We start from the raw sequence: 21,576 nt of genomic DNA on the forward strand, positions 1-21,576 counted from the left end.
TAGTCTATTACCTTTATTTCAATAAAGATTATTTAAAATATCTGGGTTTAGCATGTATCCATTGTAATAAATCACATATTCTATGTAAATGGCAAATTTAGCCAGTGTGTGTATTTTTGTCCATCAGCTTGTAAATGAGCTATCTAGTGTGATTTGAAGCATTTCTAGCCTAGAGACTAACACCTGCATTCAATGAAAAACTTTCATGAAAAAGCTTTCTGAATTTTCTGTCTGATCGAGAGGGCACGCAGTTAAACTGTTTCTAATGACTAATGGTCAGTGTTATTGCATGTGTCTTTAATGCTGTATTTCATTAGCTGAAATTTAATATTTGACACTGTTGCCCTGCATTTATGATTTTGTTATTGTAGGGTTATGTTAGCTAGTTGAGTGGTATTGACACTTGGCAGTAACTAATTGGAGGGTAGACCTGAATAAAGCACATGGTCTTCTACAATCCTTTTTATTTGAGGGGTAGAGGAGGATATTGTGTTTTCTTCCTCCTTTAGTGCATTATTTTTTCCAGATTAGTTCAGGTCGGTCTTCCTGTTAAAAAAAAAAAAAAAAAAAATTACTTTATCCACACAATTTCTCAAACCTTTATTATCACAATTCCCATTCGATTTGTTTTCAGGGAATGCCACTAGCATGATGTAAGAAAAGTTAAGGAAAGACAACTTATCTAGCTTATGGAAAACAACTTTGAAAAACAAAGCAAGGTAACAGAGCAAAGAAAATTGATTGGCCTCTTACAGTTGGTATGGCTACTTCCACCTTTTCATGTTCTCTGCATGTATAAATATCTTCTTGCCGTATATTCCAGTCTATGCATCCCATGAAGTGGGCTGTAGCCCACGAAAGCTGATGCTCAAATAAATTTGTTAGTCTCTAAGGTAGTACTCTTGTTCTTTTTTCAAAGAAAACGTATGCACTAATAAATCAGGAATTGGGTGTTTAAAGTATGCTATTTTAGGTGTGGAGTTTGAAACTATGGGTTTGTGACACTGCAAAAATCACTAACTCCAGCCCACTGAATCACTGAAACTGAACTACCTTCAGATTACAGTCACAGAAGCTACAGTGGATGGGCTGGAGTTAGTGATTTTTGCAGTGTTACAAACCCATAGTTTCAAACTCCACACCTAAAATAGCATACTTTAAACACCCAATTCCTGATTTATTAGTGCATACGTTTTCTTTGCTCTGTTACCTTGCTTTGTGTTTCAAAGTTGTTTTCCATAAGCTAGAAAAGTCGTCTTTCCTTGACTTTTCGTATATCATTCTAGTGGCATTCCCTGAAAATGGGGAGAGGACATTGCATACGGAAGCACTGGGAATTTCAGTCATGAGCTGGGGAAATAGTGGTGACCTTGTAGTAAGTAGCATGCTAAACGAGGAATGCAAGTTCTGAAGAATTTTATCTAACTTAAGACAGTTTGGATCAAAGCCTTGAGCAAGTGTGTGGGGAGTAGGGAATGGCAGGATAATTTTGTGGGAAGAACTTGGACTGTCTAGAAAGCTTCTAGGAAAATTGTGGAGTCCTAAATTGCACAAATTGTTCTATGGTAATGCCTCTAGAAGGGAACTTTATTTACCAAGGTGCAGACTGGCTGAGCAACCCTACTATAGGTTGTAAGACTACCTATTCTCCCACAGTCATTTGTATGTACATGTATACACTCACAAAAAACATGGGCCAACACATTAAGGAGCTTTAGAGTGAACTAAATGGGGGGAGGGATAGCTCAGTGGTTTGAGCATTGGCCTGCTAAACCAAGGGTTGTAAGTTCAATCCTTGAGGGGGGCCATTTAAGGATCTGGGGCAAAAATTTGTCTGGGGATTGGTCCTGCTTTGAGCAGGGGATTGGACTAGATGACCTCATGAGGTCCCTTCCAACCCTGACATTCTATGTACTGAGAAACTGCTCTGTACAAGCTTAGCCCTGAAGTAAGGATGCACAACTTGAGAGACTTAAGCTTCATACAATTTTCTTTTACTTTCATAAGTATTTACATGTCAATCTATAGCCACAATGTAATAACTTTATCTTTAGTGGTAGGTTCTGTTAATTAGTGCATACTGAAGAATTTTGTCAGCACTAATGAAACTTGGTTTTAGCTTTCTAAAGTCTTAGAGGCAACATTCTGATACTCTACATGGACAATTTAGGATATTTAGAAAACAGTATTCTCAGTTGTTGGCATAAAGACTTAAAATAAGTAACCTTAGTAGCAGAGCCGGCTCCAGGCACCAGCCCAGCAAGCAGGTGCTTGGGGTGGCCAATGGAGAGGGGCGGCACACCCGGCTCTTCGGCGGCAGGTCCCTCGCTCCCTCTGGGAGCGAAGGACCCGCCGCCGAAGACTGAAGCGGCGGCAGTAGAGCACCGCAGATCGCGATCGCGGCTGGCTTTTTTTATTTTTATTTTATTTTATTTTTTGCTGCTTGGGATGGCAAAAACCCTGGAGCCAGCCCTGCTTAGTAGAGAACTAATACTCAAGTGTTTTGTCTTGAAAGTACTCAACAAATAGCTAATTGATACTATATTGTAAATACTGCATGAGACTGATTTTTTTTTTTACACCTTTTATGTAAATAGCAATGTTGCCCTCTGCTGGAGACTCCAAACTCAATCAGAAATTAGAGAAACTTATTTCTAAGCACAAAACCTTAGATAATATTTAAGGACTGCTTCCCCTTGGCTTGAAGTGGTTTCCATCATATACAGGGTTTACATTTTGGTTCAGTGGCTCTCAGCACTCACTATACAAATTGTTCCAGCACCCTGTGTAGTAGTGGTGTCACAGAATAATGGTATAAAATCTGTTAGCGTCCCACAAAAAATTGTAGTGATTTTTTGCTTGTATTGTTGCTTTTCATACTTTTGTTCTGTATAGAAAATAGCTTTTACATACAGGTCTAAGACTGGTGTTTTGTTACAACTTGTATTTACAAAAATCCTTTGCAGGTCATCATTTAAGACTAAATGATTACTGATTTGGGATATTAAGCAATCTTTTAAAATTTGTGCATTGGTTTTAAAGTGTATGGGACAGGAACGAAGCCTCCCACAGTCAAAACATGATCAAGTCCCCATTTATGTATGATTGATACAATCAATATTCCAATCCAAATTGGATAGCGAAAGTAATATTTCCAGGTAATTTTGAACTGTTCAAAGTAAAAATGTAGGTATGCGAAGTACGTTCATAGTTGAGTTTGGGGTAAGGGAGCAAAGAAGGAAGTGAAATAGCTTGGTTCAACTTCAGATCCCAATGTGGTATAAAGAGTAATACTGATCAGAAGTATAGTTTCCAATAGTCCTAACACCTTAGCATCCATTAACTAATAAACCTTTAGGTTAGAGAGTGCAACGTTGACCAATAAGAGAAGTTAAGATTTGGCAGATCTGCCCATAGAGAAGGATATAATGGGTTTTGACACTTATGGCAGGATGACAAAGCTTACTAGTTTAAAAAATGTTCTGTCATCTGAAACAAAAGTGTTAACCTGCAAGCAGCATTAAATCAGTTGCATGTGTACGTGCTGAAAATGCTCCCATAGGAAGGCTATTTTATGTATTACATACATCAAATAAGGACTAGGAATACTAGTCTTTCCTCAGATGGTGGGAAAGGGAAAACATACTGCAGAGGAGTAGTGATCACTTGACTTTACTCCGGAGTTTGTTTTTTCAGAAGGACACTAAGCTGCATGAAATGAATGTTGGGAATGCTGGAGGAAATGGTCAGGAATGGGGAGCAGTAGCAATAGGAGGGAATGAGTGGATGGCTGACAGGATGGGAGATGCAGTGCTGCTTCATAGATTAAAACAGACTACTCGAATGCTACCTGGAAGCTTATCAGAAGCCTGTGCAGATCCAGGAGCACTGGAAAGAGGTGCATCTGACAACTCTACTTAATACATGGGCTGTAGCATTCTGCACAAGCTTCATTTTCCAAAAATTCCCACAATGGAGCCCCATGGAGCGTGTATTATAGCAATTTATGTGTTGGTGCATCTCTCCTTTGGGAGATAGGGCCGAAAGGAAAGGGCTGTGTGTTGCTCCTAATATTCCTTTCAGTAATTCCAATCAGCATTCCTATGAAAGAGGCAGGGCTGCTGTCTCTGAAATTTTTGTAAATGTGCCATTTGTCTACGAATTTTTTTTTTTCTTCCCCATTACACATTTCTGAACTTTAGATTCTCATGTTTTATAAATTTAACTGTTGGGATGATAATGGACAAAATGGCCTGGAATGGACTATTCTCAGTAAGTGTTGCTTTGTGCTGTTAAAACACTTGCAATATATTCACCCCAGTCCACCCAGCAAACTGACTACAGTTTAATGACAGATAAAACTATCCTTGTGTATAGTCTGCAGATACATTGATGTTTGTAAAGCGCATTGGGATCCAACATGTAAGCTTGGTGTATACTGCTTATTCAGAAGTATAACTACTGGACATGTGTTCATTCTCTGTGCTGGTTTTTCAGTTTGTCGAGTGATTAAATAGCAAAGTAAAACAGCCAAGATGTTTTATAAGACTATATTTAAGCCTATTTCTGGATGACTCACAAAAAAAATTGGTTGGGTGCAGCTGCAGTGAGTCCATGTAATAGTTTGTGATATTTGCTGACAGCTCAGCAGAAATGCAGTGTTCTGAGGTAAGTCATGTTTGAAAGAACTAGCTTATGGCAAAGTCATGCCAGTATAAAGAATAACCCTCGTTCAGTGTGCCATACTTACTATTGACATGAGAGCTGAAAGTATTAACCACTTAATTGCAAGGGTGTAAAAAAAAAAAAAAAAAAAAAAAAAAAAAACCCTTAAATCCACTGGAATGGAATGGGTTACCTCGGGAGGTGGTGGAATCTCCATTCTTAGAGGTTTTTAAAGCCCGACTTGACAAAGCCTTGGCTGGGGTGATTTAGTTGGTGTTGGTCCTGCTTTGAGCAGAGGGTTGGACTAGATGGCCTCCTGAGGTCCCTTCCAACCCTGATATTCTATGTTGGACAAGTAAATTATAAAAAGTCAGTTACCAGAGTCTGACCTCAAGCATAGGGTTGCCAGCCCTCCAGGACTGTCCTGGAATCTCCAGGAATTAAAGATTAATCTTTAATTAAAGATTGTCATGTGATGAAACCTCCAGGAATAGGTCCAACCAAAACTGGCAAGGATCACTATTCAAATCAAGACAAGGAAATTGTGCTCAGTTTAGATGTATCCTTCTGCCATGTACACTGGCCAGACTAGACGGTCTCTAGGTAAAAGAATAAAAGGACACAAATCAGACGTCAGGAATGGTAACATACAAAAGCCAGTAGGAGAACACTTCAATCTCCCTGGACATTCTATAACAGATTTAAAAGTAGCCATACTTGAACAAAAAAACTTCTAAAACAGACTTCAAAGAGAAACTGCAGAAGTAAAATTAATTTGCAAATTTAACTTTAAGATATACTGGCATTAGAAAAAGTTCAGAGAAGGGCAACTAAAATGATTAGGGGTTTGGAATGGGTCCCATCTGAGGAGAGATTAAAGAGGCTAGGACTTTTCAGCTTGGAATAAAGGAGACTAAGGGGGGGATATGATAGAGGTATATAAAATCGTGAGTGGTGTGGAGAAAGTGAATAAGGAAAAATTATTTACTTGTTCCCATAATATCAGAACTAGGGGCCACCAAATGAAATTAATGGGCAGCAGGTTTAAAACAAATAAAAGGAAGTAGTTCTTCAGACAGCGCACTGTCAACTGGTGGAACTCCTTGCCTGAGGAGGTTGTGAAGGCTAGGACTATAACAGGGTTTAAAAGAGAACTGGATAAATTCATGGAGGCTAAGTCCATTAATGGCTATTATCCTGGATGGGTAAGGAATGGTGTCCCTAGCCTCTGTTTGTTAGAGGGTGGAGATGGATGGCAGGAGAGAGATCACTTATGTTCTTAAAACCATTAATTTGGGCTTGAATAGGGACTGGGAGTGCCTGGCTCACTACAAAAGCAACTTTCCCTCTCCTGGCATTGACACTCCTCCAATTACTGGGAGTGGACTACATCCACCCTGATTGAATTGGCCCTGTCAACACTGGTAAGGTAACTCCCTTCTCTTCATGTGTCAGTATAATAATGCCTGCATCTCTAATTTTCACTCCGTGCATCTGAATAAGTGGGTTTTTTACCCATGAAATCTTATGCCCAAATAAATCTGTTAGCCTTTAAGGTGCCACCGGACTCCTTGTTGTTTTTGTTGATACAGACTAACACGGCCACCCCCTGATATTTAGCAGCAGTGTTTTATTTAAACTTCTACCTGGTGTGTTGGGAACCCAAACACAGCAGCACTGAATAAAACACAGAAATTAAGATTTGTTTTAGAAACTGAGTGTTTGGTTGTAACATTTTGTTGTTATGGCTTATGAAAGCATAAGCACAAGTGAACTTAAAACTAAAACAGAACTCAAGCCAAGATTTCTTATATTAAGGTATGTAAATGTATCCTGATGTGGCATTTCTTAGACCTCTGTGATGTCAATCACCAGATTGGTGGGGGCCTTAAATGGTAAAATTATAAAGAATCTGCTTTTGGGTATAGGTCCGGATCTAGCATATCATTTTAGCATGAACATGGATGAGAAACCGCTTCATTGCTTTCCAACACAAAATTAAAATCCTCAAATTACCGCAGTTATTCTACTAAAGTTGGGAAGGTGCATTAGATAAGGCTGCATAAATACTTGAGGACTCAGGCTCCATTTCCGAGTCGTTGCCAGTTTCTGCAAACCCATATGTTGGCAAGTAGTCCCACTGACTTAAATATTTGGTTTCAGTGGGACGTCTCCTGTGAGTAAGGGTTTGCAGGCTCCATCCCTTAGATTGTACCTGTTGGACTAGCCCCTCTGTCTATTTTGGGTATTCAAAAATTTTATTGTTTTTCATGAAATTATCCTCAAATGCCTTCTGCAACTTGTATTGATTTTAATCCTCTGTATAGTCCGCAAGCTCTATGGAGCAGGGACTGTCTCACTTGTTCATATGGCACTTGGCACAATAGGGCCCTTGTCCTCATTTGGGGCCTTTAGGCATTAGTATAACAAAAATTAATTTTTTAGTGTTGTACTAGTGATATGTGAATTTTGGTCCCTTACTAGCTCTCCCTTTTCATTTCTCAAGATCTAAGAAGATAGTAATATGAGTAAAATTCAAACTACCAACAAAAGTTCAAAGTTGAGACTGGTACGGAAGAACGCTTTCATAGTGAAGTGGTTATCTTCTCTTCTCACCCCCGCCCTTCCCCCCAAAAAAACTCAGAGGGAACTAGTGGGGTTAATATTTTGCCCATAGGTTGGTATGGGGCTCGTATTACAGTTGATTCAGTGAGGTCCAACTGCGTAGGGTCAGTGGTGAATTTGTGGAGAGGGCGTGCCAGGGGTCAACAGAGATGTTGTATGTGAAACTAGATTAGTTTGGATTTCCCCAGGGCATGAGGATTGGCACTTGTAGAGTTTCACTATAACAGAGTAGGCCTCCCTGGTAGAAGGTCCCCACTTTAAACTGGGGGTAGTGGCAGGACTTCTCTTCACCCTCAGCAATTGCTGGAGGATCTCGAAGCTGAATTAGAAGGAAATCCTCTGTAAAGCAGTACACCTCTACCCCGATACAACACTGTCCTCAGGAGCCAAAAAATCTTACCGTGTTATAGGTGAAACTGCGTTATATCAAACTTGCTTTGATCCACCGGAGCGCGCAGCCCCGCCCCCTCTCCCCCCAAGCGCTGCTTTACCGCATTCTATCCGAAGCTGTGTTATATCGGGTCGCAATATATTGGGGTAGAGGTGTTTATTCTGCTTAGGCTGGAGTGGTTGTAGCAAAACTGGCTGACATCAAGGATTTCTGCGTTGAAGAGCTGGTCTACACTTGAAAATTGTTTCTGATTAAGGTAGTGTGTGACCAGTTAGGTATTCCAGAATAACTGCATGTTTAGACACTCTTACTCTGGAACAAATGTCCCCATGGTGCTATTCTTTATAGGGTTGCAGCATTTTTGCAATAGATCCTTACTTTAACTTGTATTTGAATATGGTATTCTACTATGACTTGTAGACTTTATCATCGTTATTGCAAAGTTGTGACCATTTCATTCCCATCTCTCTATTCCCCCCCCCCTTCCCATTCTTTTGATTGCTTTCAGATCATTACTGTGTACAGGTAACTAAATCATCTATTCCATATAAATAATTATATGGGAATCCCCCTTCTCCCCAGTACTGTGGTATCTGAGCACCTCAGTCTTGACTGTATGTGAGGTAGGGAGTGTGACAAAGTTCCTCCTCTATCTTGGTGGGTCCTGTGCTTATTGGCAGATTTTCTTGCCTCAGATTCACCATGTGGGTTGGGGAACAGCCCAGAGACCTTCCCCTCTGGAAGAACCCACAGTCCAGGTCAAGTGGGAGGTCTGGGGGGAACCCAGGCCCGCCCTCTACTCCGGGTTCCACCCCAGGGCCCTGTGGACTGCAGCGGTCTACAGTGCCTCCTGTAACAGCTGCATGACAGCTACAACTCCCTGGGCTACTTCCCCATGGCCTCCTCCAAACACCTTCCTTATTCTCACCACAGGACCTTCCTCCTGGTGTCTGATAATGCTTGTGCTCCTCAGTCCTCCAGCAGCAGCATACACTCTCAGCTCCTTGCTCCCAGCTCCTCCCACTCCCACTACAAACTGGGGTGAGCTCCTTTTAAAACCCAGGTGCCCTTATTAGCCTGCCTTAATTGATTCTAGCAGCTTCTTCTTAATTGGCTCCAGGTGTCCTAATTAGCCTGCCTGCCTTAACTGGTTCTAGCAGGTTCCTGATTACTCTAGTGCAGCCCCTTCTCTGGTCACTCAGGAACAGAAAACTTCTCATCCAGTGACCAGTATATTTGCCCTCTACCAGACTCCTGTACCCCACTAGTCTGGGTCTGTCACAGGAGGTATAGTTATCACTATTTTACAAATGGAAATGGAGGCACAGAGATTGTGACTTATCCAAGGTCACATAGGAAGCCTGTGGTGAAGCAGGGAATTTGAACCTAGGTCTCATGTGATCCAGGCTAGTGCCCTAACCACTTGATCTCTAGTATCATGGCCAGGATAGGTTGATCTAAATCAAAGCAATTAAAATCACTGATTTTGAAATCATGATTAATCAGCAAGTAAGAAATCTTGATTTAATGTTTTTTTCCATTTTTACTTTTCCTAAAGAAAAGTTCATTCTCATTGGTTGGTAACCATTAAAATATGTTGACTTGTAACTAAACATAGCCTTTATACAAGATTAGGTACTTTTTGCTAGCCACAACAATCACTATTTCTATGCACATTTAAGCAATTATATAGCTTTACATACATTTTATTCAGATTCCTTAACTTTAACTTTTTTTATTGTGTTAGAAAATGGTCAGTGTTGTGTTTCTTATTTATTAAATGCTTAATGTGGTTTGTGTCAAGCTGTTTGGATGGAAATGCACAAACAGCATTTTAATTTGTTAAATGTTGTGGATAGATAAATTGATCAAAATATGTTGTGTATTTAAAAGTTAGTGATTTACTAAACAAAGACAGTATTATCTGTAGTCAGTTAATTGAAGTGATTGTTTCTGGTCACCATGTCATTCAAGATTTTAGAGCTAGGAGAGCTCATCCTCTAATACCTAATTGTTCATAGATTGTATGAGAAAAACAAGCTTGTCTGCTTTTTCAACTCCTATTGCCTTCTTAGCTTTGAATGAACTAATCATTAAGCTAGTTAAATACATTGCAATGAAGAAAATATTCCCTTTACACCTGCAGAAGAGGCTACTACTATCGAAAGCTAACACTTCAAAAAACCCGAGCTCTGTATGCTTGGCCAATGACTTCAAACAGTTCAATGGTTTGACTTTCTTCAGAACTTAGCAGCAAACGTGTATTGCTTATTTTTGCTGTGTTGAAATTGTTTTAATAGATTATAATAATTTTAGGTCTTAACATAGGTTGTCATAATTTCAAATTTAATTTTAAATAGGCTTATTTTTGTAAAAGTGTGTTAATGTAAAAGTCTGATTTAAATTTAAAAAATCTGATGTGATTTTCTTTTTTAAATCACCAGTTTTTATCTACCCATGTCAAACCTATTAATGAATGTTGGGCATTTTTTTACCAGACACTTCCACACTTGCTGCTTTACATTCAAGAAAAAAAACAATCCATTACTACAGATATATCTTTATTTCTGTAGGCAGTCTTTTTAACCTTGTGATTCTGTAATTCGGTTTGCATACATATCAGTATTGCTTAATGTTTTCCTGTAACTTAGGAAACCTTATATCAAACCATAAAAGCTTAGAAATTGTGTTGAAAGGTACTAACAGGTATGCCTGTTATGTCAGCATTGAGTCTGATACCATCAAAATTGTAATTAAAAAAGGCCCATTGGCATAGCAACAGAGGAAGCAATCTGTGTGTGTGTAGGGAGAAGCTTACAGACCTCATCTCAGTAGACAAGCCATAGAAAGACATGGAAATAAGCAAACTGAATTAATCATGTCTTTTATAGTATTCTGTGTTTAAATTACTCATGATTTTGTAGTGGTACATCAGAATGGTGGTTTGTAGGAACAGGGGTGAGTGAAATGGTAGCAGTTGAGTTCTGCCAATAAAGTGGAGATGTAGATCTCTAAAGGAAATCAGTAAGATTAGTACCTATTGATATTCAAAATAGAAAAAATTATACTAATTTGGACTAATGAGAGGAAAAGACTGTGAAAGAATGGGGCTGAAAGCCCTTTCTAAATTCAGGGAGAATGACTTCAGTTTTCTTTAATGGACTAACGTGACTTGAAGGCTATTTTATTTTTTTATTTTTATTTTTTTTAAATACATTCTTAATTTTGTCCTTTTACTAAAGGCAAATAAACCATGAGCTAGGTACCAATGCAGGACATGAATTCTCTGTTTAATACGCTTTCCTGTTAAATCAAAATTGTTTCCCTAGTTCTGTGGTGAGAAGCATGCTTTCACCTGCCCTCCTCCTCTGGGGCCTGGTCTACACTACAAAGTTAGGTCAATGCAAGGTGGCTTATGTCAACCTAATTATGTCAGCATCTACACTACAATGTTTCTCCCGCTAATGTAAGTCTCCTGCTACATCAACTTACCACCACCTCCATGAGAGACTTACGCTTAAGTCAACATAGTTAGATCACCGCAGTGGTCGTGAAGACACTGTGTTGCTTACATCGACTTAAGTGGCCTCCAGAAGGGGTCCCACAATGCCCCATTGTGACCACTCTGTTCACCGTTTTGAGCTCCGCTGCCCAGCGGCCAAGTGTGCAGAAACGAGCTCCATCCCTTATAATGGCCTATGCATTTTTTAAATTCCATGTACTGTTTGTTCGACATGGAGAGCTCGCCTGGCAACTGCCGAGCATGCCAGCTACAAGCTCCAAATGTGAACCTGCCTGGAGTGCACAGGAGGTGGTGGATCTTCTGGGTCTGGGGAGAAGAGGCTGTGCAGGCACAGTTCAGATCCAGCTGTAGAAATGTGGACATCTACGAGCAGATTGCTTGGGGCATGGGGGAGAAGGGCTACAAGAGGGACCCATGAAAGCCAAGGTGCTGCAGCAGGCATACCAGAAGGCCAGAGAGGCAAGCAGTCGCTCTGGTATGGTACCGCAGACATGCTGCTGTTACAAGGAGTAACATGCTGTGCTCTGCGGTGACCCCACCACCACTCCCAAGAACTCTGCGGATACATCGAAGGAGTCAGAATCACGGGCCACCACAGTCAAACCTGAGGACACACATGCAGGACAGGCGACCAGGGATCCAGTGTCATGGCAAGCCAGGAGCTGTTTTTAACCCTGGAGCAGTCCAGCTAGTTGCAACACTTCAGCATGGGCAAGCATGATGCCGGGGACTGAACCTCTGGTAAGTACTTGGTTTTGCATTGATCTTGCGGGGACACATCATCTCATTTACTAGTTTTTATTTATTACAAGAGGTGGTGAAATAGCCACTTTACCTCCACTGGTTCTCATTGCCTGGCTCAGTTAGCCAGAGGTGGCCCTGCGAAATATTTTGTTTGAGCACCATGATGTCTCGTGAATCCTCCATAGAGATCTTAAGGAGACTTTCTTGGAGGTACTCAGCAATCCGTTGCCAAAGGCGCTGGGGAGGGCAGCCTTATTTCTACCACCACGGTAGGACGTTTTCCCATGCCACTCAACAATTAATTCGGCAGGCATCATTGCAGCACACAGGCTAGCAGCATACAGACCTGGTCTCTAACTGGACACGTGCAGCATCTGTTCCCTTTCTGCCTCCATTACCCTCAGGTGTGAGATCAGCTAAAGTTACGGCTGCCTGTGGGGAATGGTGCCAGTAAATCAGTTCAGTTGTCTGAACCTCAAACACTAGTGCTCGTGTGGCTGCTTCCCCTTCCCCCCCCCCCTCACCCCTGCCTTGTGCCAGCTTACCCCCTCCACTCACCATGGCTGGGATAGCCAACACAGTCTATGAATACCTGGTTGAAGTGAAAATGTACTGTTTTAAACTTGCATGGATTAGGGAGTGATTTCAACATAGCAAGTCTTCCATATACCTTGACTATGCACTCACAATGACATCTCTGTGCATTGTCTCTTTTGCAGCTGCAAATGTGGCCTTTCCCTCTCCTTCCACAGCAGCAGTGTCTGAGCCAGATAAGGAGAAGAAAGAAGAGAACTTGGGATGACAAGTCTCTGGAGCAGCAGACACTGAGCAGAGGGTGTGGAGGATCACTCTCTTGGTCGAAATGGACAGGGACATTGAGGACAGAAGGAAAGCTCAGGAGAAGGAGTGTGATGTGCAGCAGGAGATGATGGTGCTTCTGAAGAACAAACAGACATGCTGAGGAGTCTGGTTAACCTTCAGGCGCAACACATTCAAGCTCACCTCCCTCCCTAGCCCGTCAAATTGCATTCCAGCACCTATTCTCCTCTCCCCCCCCCCCCCCATTCCATGTCGTGTCGGGGGCTGGTACCCTATCCCAACCAGGGATAGGCAAGGTGTGTTTGTAAAAGAAAATGAACTTGGAAGGGGAAAGAACATTGAGTCCCCTGTATTTGTAAAGTTTTTTTGTTGTACATATATTTGTTTGCATATATTTGCACTAAAAGTCCATTTATGGAAATTGAATTCATCTTTATTCAAAGCACAGGGAGAAAGGGGATGTGTGTGTGTGTGTGTGTGATATTCTGAGTCAATAGCAATAGGTGCATTTGCAAGGTTATATTACTACCCACACAGCACTCACAGCAAGGTTCAGACCAGCGTGCTAAAAACACATTGGCAGGCACAACATAGAAAATCAACTGTGGCTTATTATTAAAAGCCTCCCTGAACCATATAGCTCCCCTGTTGAGCTCTTCTTATAGCCCTGGTATCTGGCTGCTCAAAATCGGCGGCCAGCCAATCCACCTCCTCCCTCCATGACAGCGGAAACTTCTCCCCCTTTGCTTCCCAGATATTATGAAGTGCACAGCAGGCAGCCATAACTATGGGGAGATGTATATTTTTACTGAGGTCTAATTTGGTGAATAGATCGTGCCAGGGCCTTTTCAAATGGCCAAAGGCACATTCAACAGTCACTCTGCACCTGCTGAGCCTGATGTTGAAGCGCTCCTTACTGCTGTCGAGGTGTCTGGCTTCATGAGCCATGGGAGTAAGGGGTAGGCTGGGTCTCCCAGGATCATTATTGGCATTTCAACATTTCCAGTGGTGATTTTTGTGGTCCAGAAAGAAAGTCCCTGCTTGTAGCTTTCTGAACATGTTCTTAAAGATGTGTGTGTGTCATTCACCTTCCTGGACCATCCTGCGTTTGTAAAACGTCCCCGGTGTTCCACCAATGCTTTCAACACTATAGAAAAGTAGCCCTTTCCGTTGATGTACTCTGTGGCAAGATGGTCTAGTGCCAAGATAGGGATATGCACCCTATCGCACCCTACCGCAGTTGGGAACCCCATCGCAGCAAAACGATCCACTATGACTTGAACATTGCCCAGAGTTACAGTCCTCCTTAGCAGAAGGCAATTAGTGGCTCTGCATACTTGGGTCACAGCAACCCCCATGGTGGATTTCCCAATGCCAAATTGATTGTCAACTGATTGATAACAGTCTGGCGTCACAAGCTTCCACAGAGCAATCAGCACTTGCTTCTCCACCAGCAGGGCAGCCCTCGTTTTTGTGCCGCTGCGCTTGACAGCTGAGGCAAGTTCTGCGCACATCTCCAGGAAAGTGACCTTGCACATCTGAAAGTTCTGCAGCCACTGCTCCTTATTCCATACATGCTTCACAATGCGATCCCACCAGTCAATGCTTGTTTCTCAGGATCAGAGCCAGTGCTCCACCGTGTTCAGCTGCTCCGCAACTGCCCACCAGGAATTGTTTCTTTCCATGGCTTCCAGCAAGGCTACGTGAAAGGAATGGTCATCTTCTGCATAGCAGCTCTGGAAATGCTGCAGGATCAGGCAGGTGCATTGTGTTCTCAGTGATCAGCACAGTAGTGTAGAGCTGTACAGGATCCATGCCTAGAGATGGCAGATGCGCAGGTTTGGTCGGCTTCTGAAAAGAGGCATGAAATATGATGGGATGTAGATAAACTTAAGGGAGGGGACAAGCTGCATCATGGGTCATTCACCCCATGTTCCCAGTCACCCCTGCGTGAATTTTCTGCCCCCATGAGGCATTGCAAACACTTCCCAAAACATCCTGCACTAGATGGTGGTGAGTTGCACAGTGGGATATCTTCCCACAGTGCACTGCTCTCTGCATCGATGCAAGCACTGCTAATGAGAACGCACACCGCCGACACAAGGAGTATAGTGTGGACATGCATGCCTACTATGGGGTCCTTACACCTTGCTCTTTAGTATCTGTACTAGCTGCTATCAGACAGGATATTGGACTACATGGACCTTTGGCCTGATCCATAGGGGTATCCTATGTTCCAAATAGTAGGAGAAAAGTCATGTAGCATTGTGTAGTGGTTTATAACATTGGCATGTTTACACTTGTGACACTAAGATAAAATCACCAAATTAGTTTTCAGTTTTGACTTAAGCAGGTATTTTTTGCCTCTTGTAAAAGGACAGATTAGTGTATCTATCTCATACCCTCACTTGTGTCCTTAATGGTGGCTTTTATGAAGAAAAGTTCAGCATTAAGCTAAAGCTGACAGCTTCCAGATTAATGCATATGAAAATGTTAGTTTTGAGTTCTGTCTACTCAAACTTTGTCATTATAGCAAGTCAGGTTAATTCTTAGAGTAGTGACATAGATTTAACAAAGGGACCTTAATGGCTCTGTCTACTTCCCACTATCTCTGGGAACCTGGGAGGGAGTGACCCATGAGATGGTTGAGTTCAGGATCCTGACAAAAGGAAGAAAGGAGAGCAGCAGAATATGGACCCTAGACTTGAGAAAAGCAGACTGACTCCCTCAGGGAACTGATGGGTAGGATCCCCTGGGAGAATAACATGAGAGGGAAAGGAGTCCTACAATATCAGGGTTGGAAGGGACCTCAGGAGCTCATCTAGTCCAACCCCCTGCTCAAAGCAGGACCAATCCCCAGACAGACTTTTGCCCCAGATCCCTAAATGGCCCCCTCAAGGATTAAACTCACAACCCTGGGTTTAGCAGGCCAATGCTCAAACCACTGAATGGTAGATATGCTGGAGGATAGGGATAGGATACAGAGGGACCTAGACAAATTAGAGGATTGGGCTGTCAGGACTGAGATCCCCACTTTGAACTTTAGGGTACAAATGTAGGGGCCTGCATAAAAACTTCTAAGCTTAATTACCAGCTTAGCTCTGGTTCGGCTGCCACCATTTTCAATGGATTCCCTCCCTGGGAAACCTTGAAAAACCTTCACCAAATCCCTGGTGAAAACAAATCCAACCCCTTGGATTTAAAACAAGGGGAAATTAACCATTCCCCTCCTTCCTCCCACCAACTCCTGGTGAATCAAGATCCAAAACCCCTTTGGATCTAAAACAAGGAAAAAATCAATCAGGTTCTTAAAAAGAAGGTTTTTAATTAAAGAAAAAGGTAAAAATCATCTCTGTAAAATCAGTATGGAAATCAACCTTACAGGGTAATCAAACTTAAAGAGCTCAGAGGACTCCCCTCTAGTCTCAGGTTCAAAGTACAGCAAACAAAGAGAAACACTCTAGTAAAAGGTACATTTACAAGTTGAGAAAACAAAGGAAAACTAACACGCCTTGCCTGGCTATTTACTTACAAGTTTGAAATAGGAGAGACTTGCTTAGAAAGATGTGGAGAACCTGGATTGATGTCTGGTCCCTCTCAGTCCCCCAGAACGAACACACTCCCAAACAAAGAACACAAACAAAAGCCTTCCCCCCCCCCCCAAGATTTGAAAGTATCTTGTCCCCTTATTGGTCCTTTAGGTCAGATGCCAGCCAGGTACCTGAGCTTCTTAACCCTTTACAGGGAAAAGGATTTTGGAGTCTCTGGCCAGGAGGGATTTATAGTACTGTACACAGGACAGCTATTACCCTTCCCTTTATAGTTATGACATGGGCTAAAAGAAATCTGATGAGGTTCAACAAGGACAAGTGCAGAGACCTGCATTTAGGACGTAAGAATCCCACACACTGCTACAGACTAGGGACCGAGTTCTGCAGCAGTTCTGCAGAAAAGGACATAAGGGTTACAGTGAATGACAAGCTGGATATGAGTCAACAGTGTGCCCTTGTTGCCAAGAAGGCTAACGGCATTTTGGGCTGTATAAGTAGGAGCATTGCTAGCAGATCGAGGAGGACACGATCATTCCCCTCTATTTGGCACTGGTAAGGCCTCATCTGGAGTACTGTATCCAGTTTTGGGCCCCCCACTACAAGAAAGATATGGAAAAATTGGAAAGAGTTCAGCTGAGGGCAACAAAAATGATTAGGGGGCTGGAGCACATGATTTATGAGGAGAGGCTGAGGGAACTGGGATTATTTAGTCTGCAGAAGAGAAGAATGAGGGAGGATTTGATAGCTGCTTTCAACTAAGTGAACGGGGGTTCCAAAGAGGATGGATCTAGGCTGTTCTCAATGGTAGCAGATGACAGAACAAGAAGTAATTGTCTCAAGTTGCAGTGGGGACAGTTTAGGTTGGATATTAGGAAAAACTTTTTCACTAGGAGGGTGGTGAAGCACTGGAATGGGTTACCTAGGGAGGTGGTGGAATCTCCTTTCTTAGAGGTTTTTAAGGTCAGGCCTGACAAAGCCCTGGCTGGAATGATTTAGTTGGGGATTGGCCCTGCTTTGAGCAGGGGATTGGACTAGATGACCTCCTGAGGTCCCTTCCAACCCTGATATTCTATGACAGGGATCAGCAACTTTCAGCCTGCGGCACGCCAGGGTAAGCCCCCTGGTGGGCCGGGCCGGTTTGTTTACCTGCCGTGTCCGCAGGTTAGGCCGATTACAGCTCCCACTTGCTGCGGTTGGCCGTTCCAGGTCAATGGGGGCTGCAAGAAGCCGCGGCCAGCACATTCCTCGGCCTGCTTCCTGCAGCCCCCATTGGCCTGGAATGGCAAACCGTGGCCAGTGGGAGCCGCAATCGGCCGAACCTGCGGACGCGGCAGGTAAACAAACTGGCCCAGCCCACCAGGGGGCTTACCCTGGCGGGCCACGGTGCTAAAGGTTGTCAATCCTTGTTATATGATCTCTGGCTACATGCTTAAGTTTTTAATAACCTGGTTTGGGGAAAAAAATTTTTTTGCTTCTAAATAAAAAATGTGTACCAACTTCTCCTGACACACCCCTTTCCAGGATATTGAAGAGCTTGTCCTCATTTAAAGTCTAGTGGCCTAAATTTATGAAGAGTAATAGTTGAGTCAAGAAATAGAAATGAAGGTTAAGATGTATTCCTCCAAGTGGCTCATTGATTTTGTTCAGTAGGTTCAATATAACGCTTTGGCTTTATAGGAACAGTCTGGATCGAACGCTTCGTACAGCACAAAAATGTCTGCACTGAAATCTTCAAATATAAAAACTAGGGCTGTCAAGCGATTAATTTTTTTTAATCACAATTAATCGCGCGATTTAAAAGTTAATCACGATTAATTGCACGATTAATCATGCTGTTAAAAGATAGAATACCATTTATTTAAATATTTTTGGATGTTTTCTACATTTTCAATTATATTGATTTTAATTACAACACAGAATACAAAGTGTACAGTGCTCACTTTGTATTTATTTTTTATTACAAATATTTGCACTGTAAAAAACAAAATAAATTTTAATTTTAAGTTCACCTAATACAAATACTGTAGTGCACTCTCTTTTATCATGGAAATTGAATTTACAAATGTAGAATTATGTACAAAAAGCCCTGCACGCCTCGTCCCTCTCAGATTTTGGAAGGCATTTCAGATTCTTAAAACTTTGCATTTTGTCAAATTTTAAGAACACTTTCACTGCAAACTAACGTGCTGGGTCATCATCCTAGACTGCTATAACATGAAATATATGGCAGAATGCGGGTAAAACAGAGCAGGACACATACAATTCTCCCCCCAGGACCTTAGTCACCAATTTAATTAACGCATTACTATTTTTTTTACGAGCGTCTTCAGCATGGAAGCATGTCCTCTGGAATTGTGGCCGAAGCATGTGAGACATATGAATCTGTAACTCATCTGGCACATAAATATCTTGTGACGCCAGCTACAATAGTGCCATGCGAATGCCTATTCTCACTTTCAGGTGACATTGTAACTAAGAAGTGGGCAGGATTATCTCCCATAAATGTAAACGAACGTGTTTCTCTTAGCGATTGGTTGAACAGGAAGTAGGAGGTGTAGGCTCTAAAGTTTGACATTGTTTTGTTTTTGAGTGCAGTTATATAACAAAAAACCCTATATTTGTAAGTTGTACTTTCATGATAAAGAGACTGCACTACACTACTTGTGTGAGGTGAATTGAAAAATACTATTTCTTTTGTTTACCATTTTTACAGTGCAAATATTTGTAATATAAAGTGAGCACTACAATACAGAATACAAAGTGTATAATTGAAATTGATATATTTGAAAATGTGGAAGAACATCTAAAAATATTTAATAAATTTCAATTGGTATTCTATTGTTTAACAGTGCGATTAATCACGATTACTTTTTTTGAGTCAATCATGTGTGTTAACTGTGATTAATCGACAGCCCTAATAAAAACTTATATTCCTTAGACCTTCGGTTTCCCAGCAGATCTTGCTCTAGAAGCTAAGCTTTTTTAAAGAAAGTGACATTTCTAATACTGCTAGCTGCAAAGATACCTATTAATATGTAATTCAAACCATTATAGTCTGTTGCGAGCCTACAAAGCAATAGCAGTAATACAGTGAAAGTTCTGTTCCTTCCTCCTCCCACATGCCTCCTAAAGCAGTATGAATGTTGAAGCCTAGTCACTGTCCACATGTTGATATGATTTAACAAGAATCTAGGACAGCTGCATTATGTTTCAATATCGGGTCCCTATAAGTAGCTCAACTCTCTCCTCCTACGTAATATAAATAATTGTTACATAGCTCAAACATGTTAGAGCAAAGAATTATACCTGATAGATTATTAATGTGACCAATGAATAGGTCAGTGTACAGGGAGGAAAAATAGTTATTTTGTTTTTTTCATTGCAAATGCAAGAATATACAAAATATGTAAAGATGCCAATGGAGTGACAAATACTACAGTAAAAACTATTCTCAAAAGAAACTGATAGATACTATATTACCTTGTATAGTGGAAAAATATAACCCAGTACTCCATCACTTGTCATAAGATGGAAGAACCTCTGCTGGCTTTACAGCCCATTAAGAATATTTTACATATTTTTACAAAATCTCAAAAATAGGTGGGGGAAAAAAGAGGGAGCTGCTTTTTGGAATTTCATTTTCTTGTTCCCAGATATTGTGCTGATAAGAGGATGGAAAATGCTTGCTGGTTTTCTAACTGTCTTGTATGAGTACATTTTAATTGGTCACACTTTAAATGAAGACTAGTGTGACAATAATAAACTTGTCAGTGGGCATGCTAACTTTACACAGTTGAAGTGTCAGTCAGACTAATTCTTTATATGTGAATGCAGTTAAGCTATTATGAAATTAAATCTTGGAAGAAACAGCACTTTTGCAGATTAAGGTTCAGTAAAAGCTTTGAAACACAGATAGTAATTTGGGAAAGTAAATAATGGTTGAGTAATTAAAATACAAAGGTGAAGTTAGTAATTATCTTCCAGTTGCTATACATCTTAATTGAACTGAAAAGGATTTTCCAAAAAGGGGATTGTGTCTTTGTTTTGTTGCTTTGTTTTGTAAAGAAAGCTTAAGTTTTGTTTTGTGTTCAAAGTGGCTTTTTTCTTGCTTATTAGAAATATTAGGAATGGCAAATCTTGTCTTCCCTAATTTTGCTGGAGGACTTCTTTTGTGTTTTTGTGGGAGTAAGGGTTGATCTCAGGTGTCTTGTGAGCTTTCTCACCTTTATCGCAGCGGGTGAATCATAGGATTGGAAGGGACCAAGAGCGGTCATCTAGTCCAGTTCCTTGTACTCATGGCAGGACTAAGTATTATCTAGACTATCCCTGATAGGTGTTTGTCTAACCTGCTCTAAAAATATCCAATGATGGAAATTCCACAATCTCCTTGGGCAATTTATTTTAGTTCATAACCGCCCTGACAGGAAGTTTTTCCTGATCTAAACTGCCCTTGCCGCAATTTAAGCTCTTTGCTGATTGTCAGAGGTTAATGAGAACAATTTTTCTCCCTCCCCTTTGTAAAAACCTTTTATGTAGTTTGGACTAAAAAAAAAAAATCTCACTTGCTTAGCCTTGTTTTATGTAACGTCATAATTTCACTAGTTCTTCTGCCACCAAAAGTGTGTTGGCATTGGGTGCAACTAAACAAAAAGGGCCTTCTGCAAAAATGGAAGTGCAGTTCAGTAAAGCTTTCCATTGTGTTTTACCAATCACAAAGGCTTGCCTATTTGCAATAATTCTCTTTTGATCTTTTATGTAGGTTAAATTTGGTTGAGGCCTTTGTGGTAGACACAGAACTACGGCAGTGCCTTCAAGAAGAGCTTCTACGTCGTTTTCCAGATCTCAACCGGCTAGCCAAGAAATTTCAAAGACAAGTAGCAACCCTGCAGGACTGTTACCGAATGTATCAAGCTATTAACCAACTGCCTAATGTTGTACAGGCACTGGAAAAACATGAAGGTAACATGCCTCCCACGCCTCTATTTTAAATGTTTTATGTCTTGTGACATATCGATATTGGCAAGAAGTAGAGAATGGATTTCAAAAGAAAGGGAACTTGAAGTGTGTTGTTGTTTTTCTAGAACAGGGGTCAGCAACCTTTCAGAAGTGGTGTGCCGAGTCTTCATTTATTCACTCTAATTTAAGGTTTCGCGTGCCAGTAATACACTTTATCGTTTTTAGAAGGTTTCTTTCTATAAGTCTATAATATATAACTAAACTATTGTATGTAAAGTAACTAAGGTTTTTAAAATGTTTAA

The 21,576-nt window shown here is 41.2% G+C and overlaps 1 protein-coding gene across 1 annotated transcript in view; it reads left to right on the forward strand.

Annotated features, from left to right (window-relative positions):
* The window catches only part of MSH2 (mutS homolog 2), a 104,415-nt gene that overhangs the window by 32,488 nt on the left and 50,351 nt on the right, over window positions 1-21,576 (forward strand). Inside the window, exon 7 of the mRNA XM_005307336.4 lies at window positions 21,078-21,277. Coding sequence (XP_005307393.2) covers window positions 21,078-21,277 — 200 coding nt within the window. The remainder of the gene's footprint in view (window positions 1-21,077; window positions 21,278-21,576) is intronic.

The sequence above is a fragment of the Chrysemys picta genome, chromosome 3 (genome assembly GCF_011386835.1).
Source record: "Chrysemys picta bellii isolate R12L10 chromosome 3, ASM1138683v2, whole genome shotgun sequence".
NCBI classification, from domain to species: domain Eukaryota; kingdom Metazoa; phylum Chordata; order Testudines; family Emydidae; genus Chrysemys; species Chrysemys picta.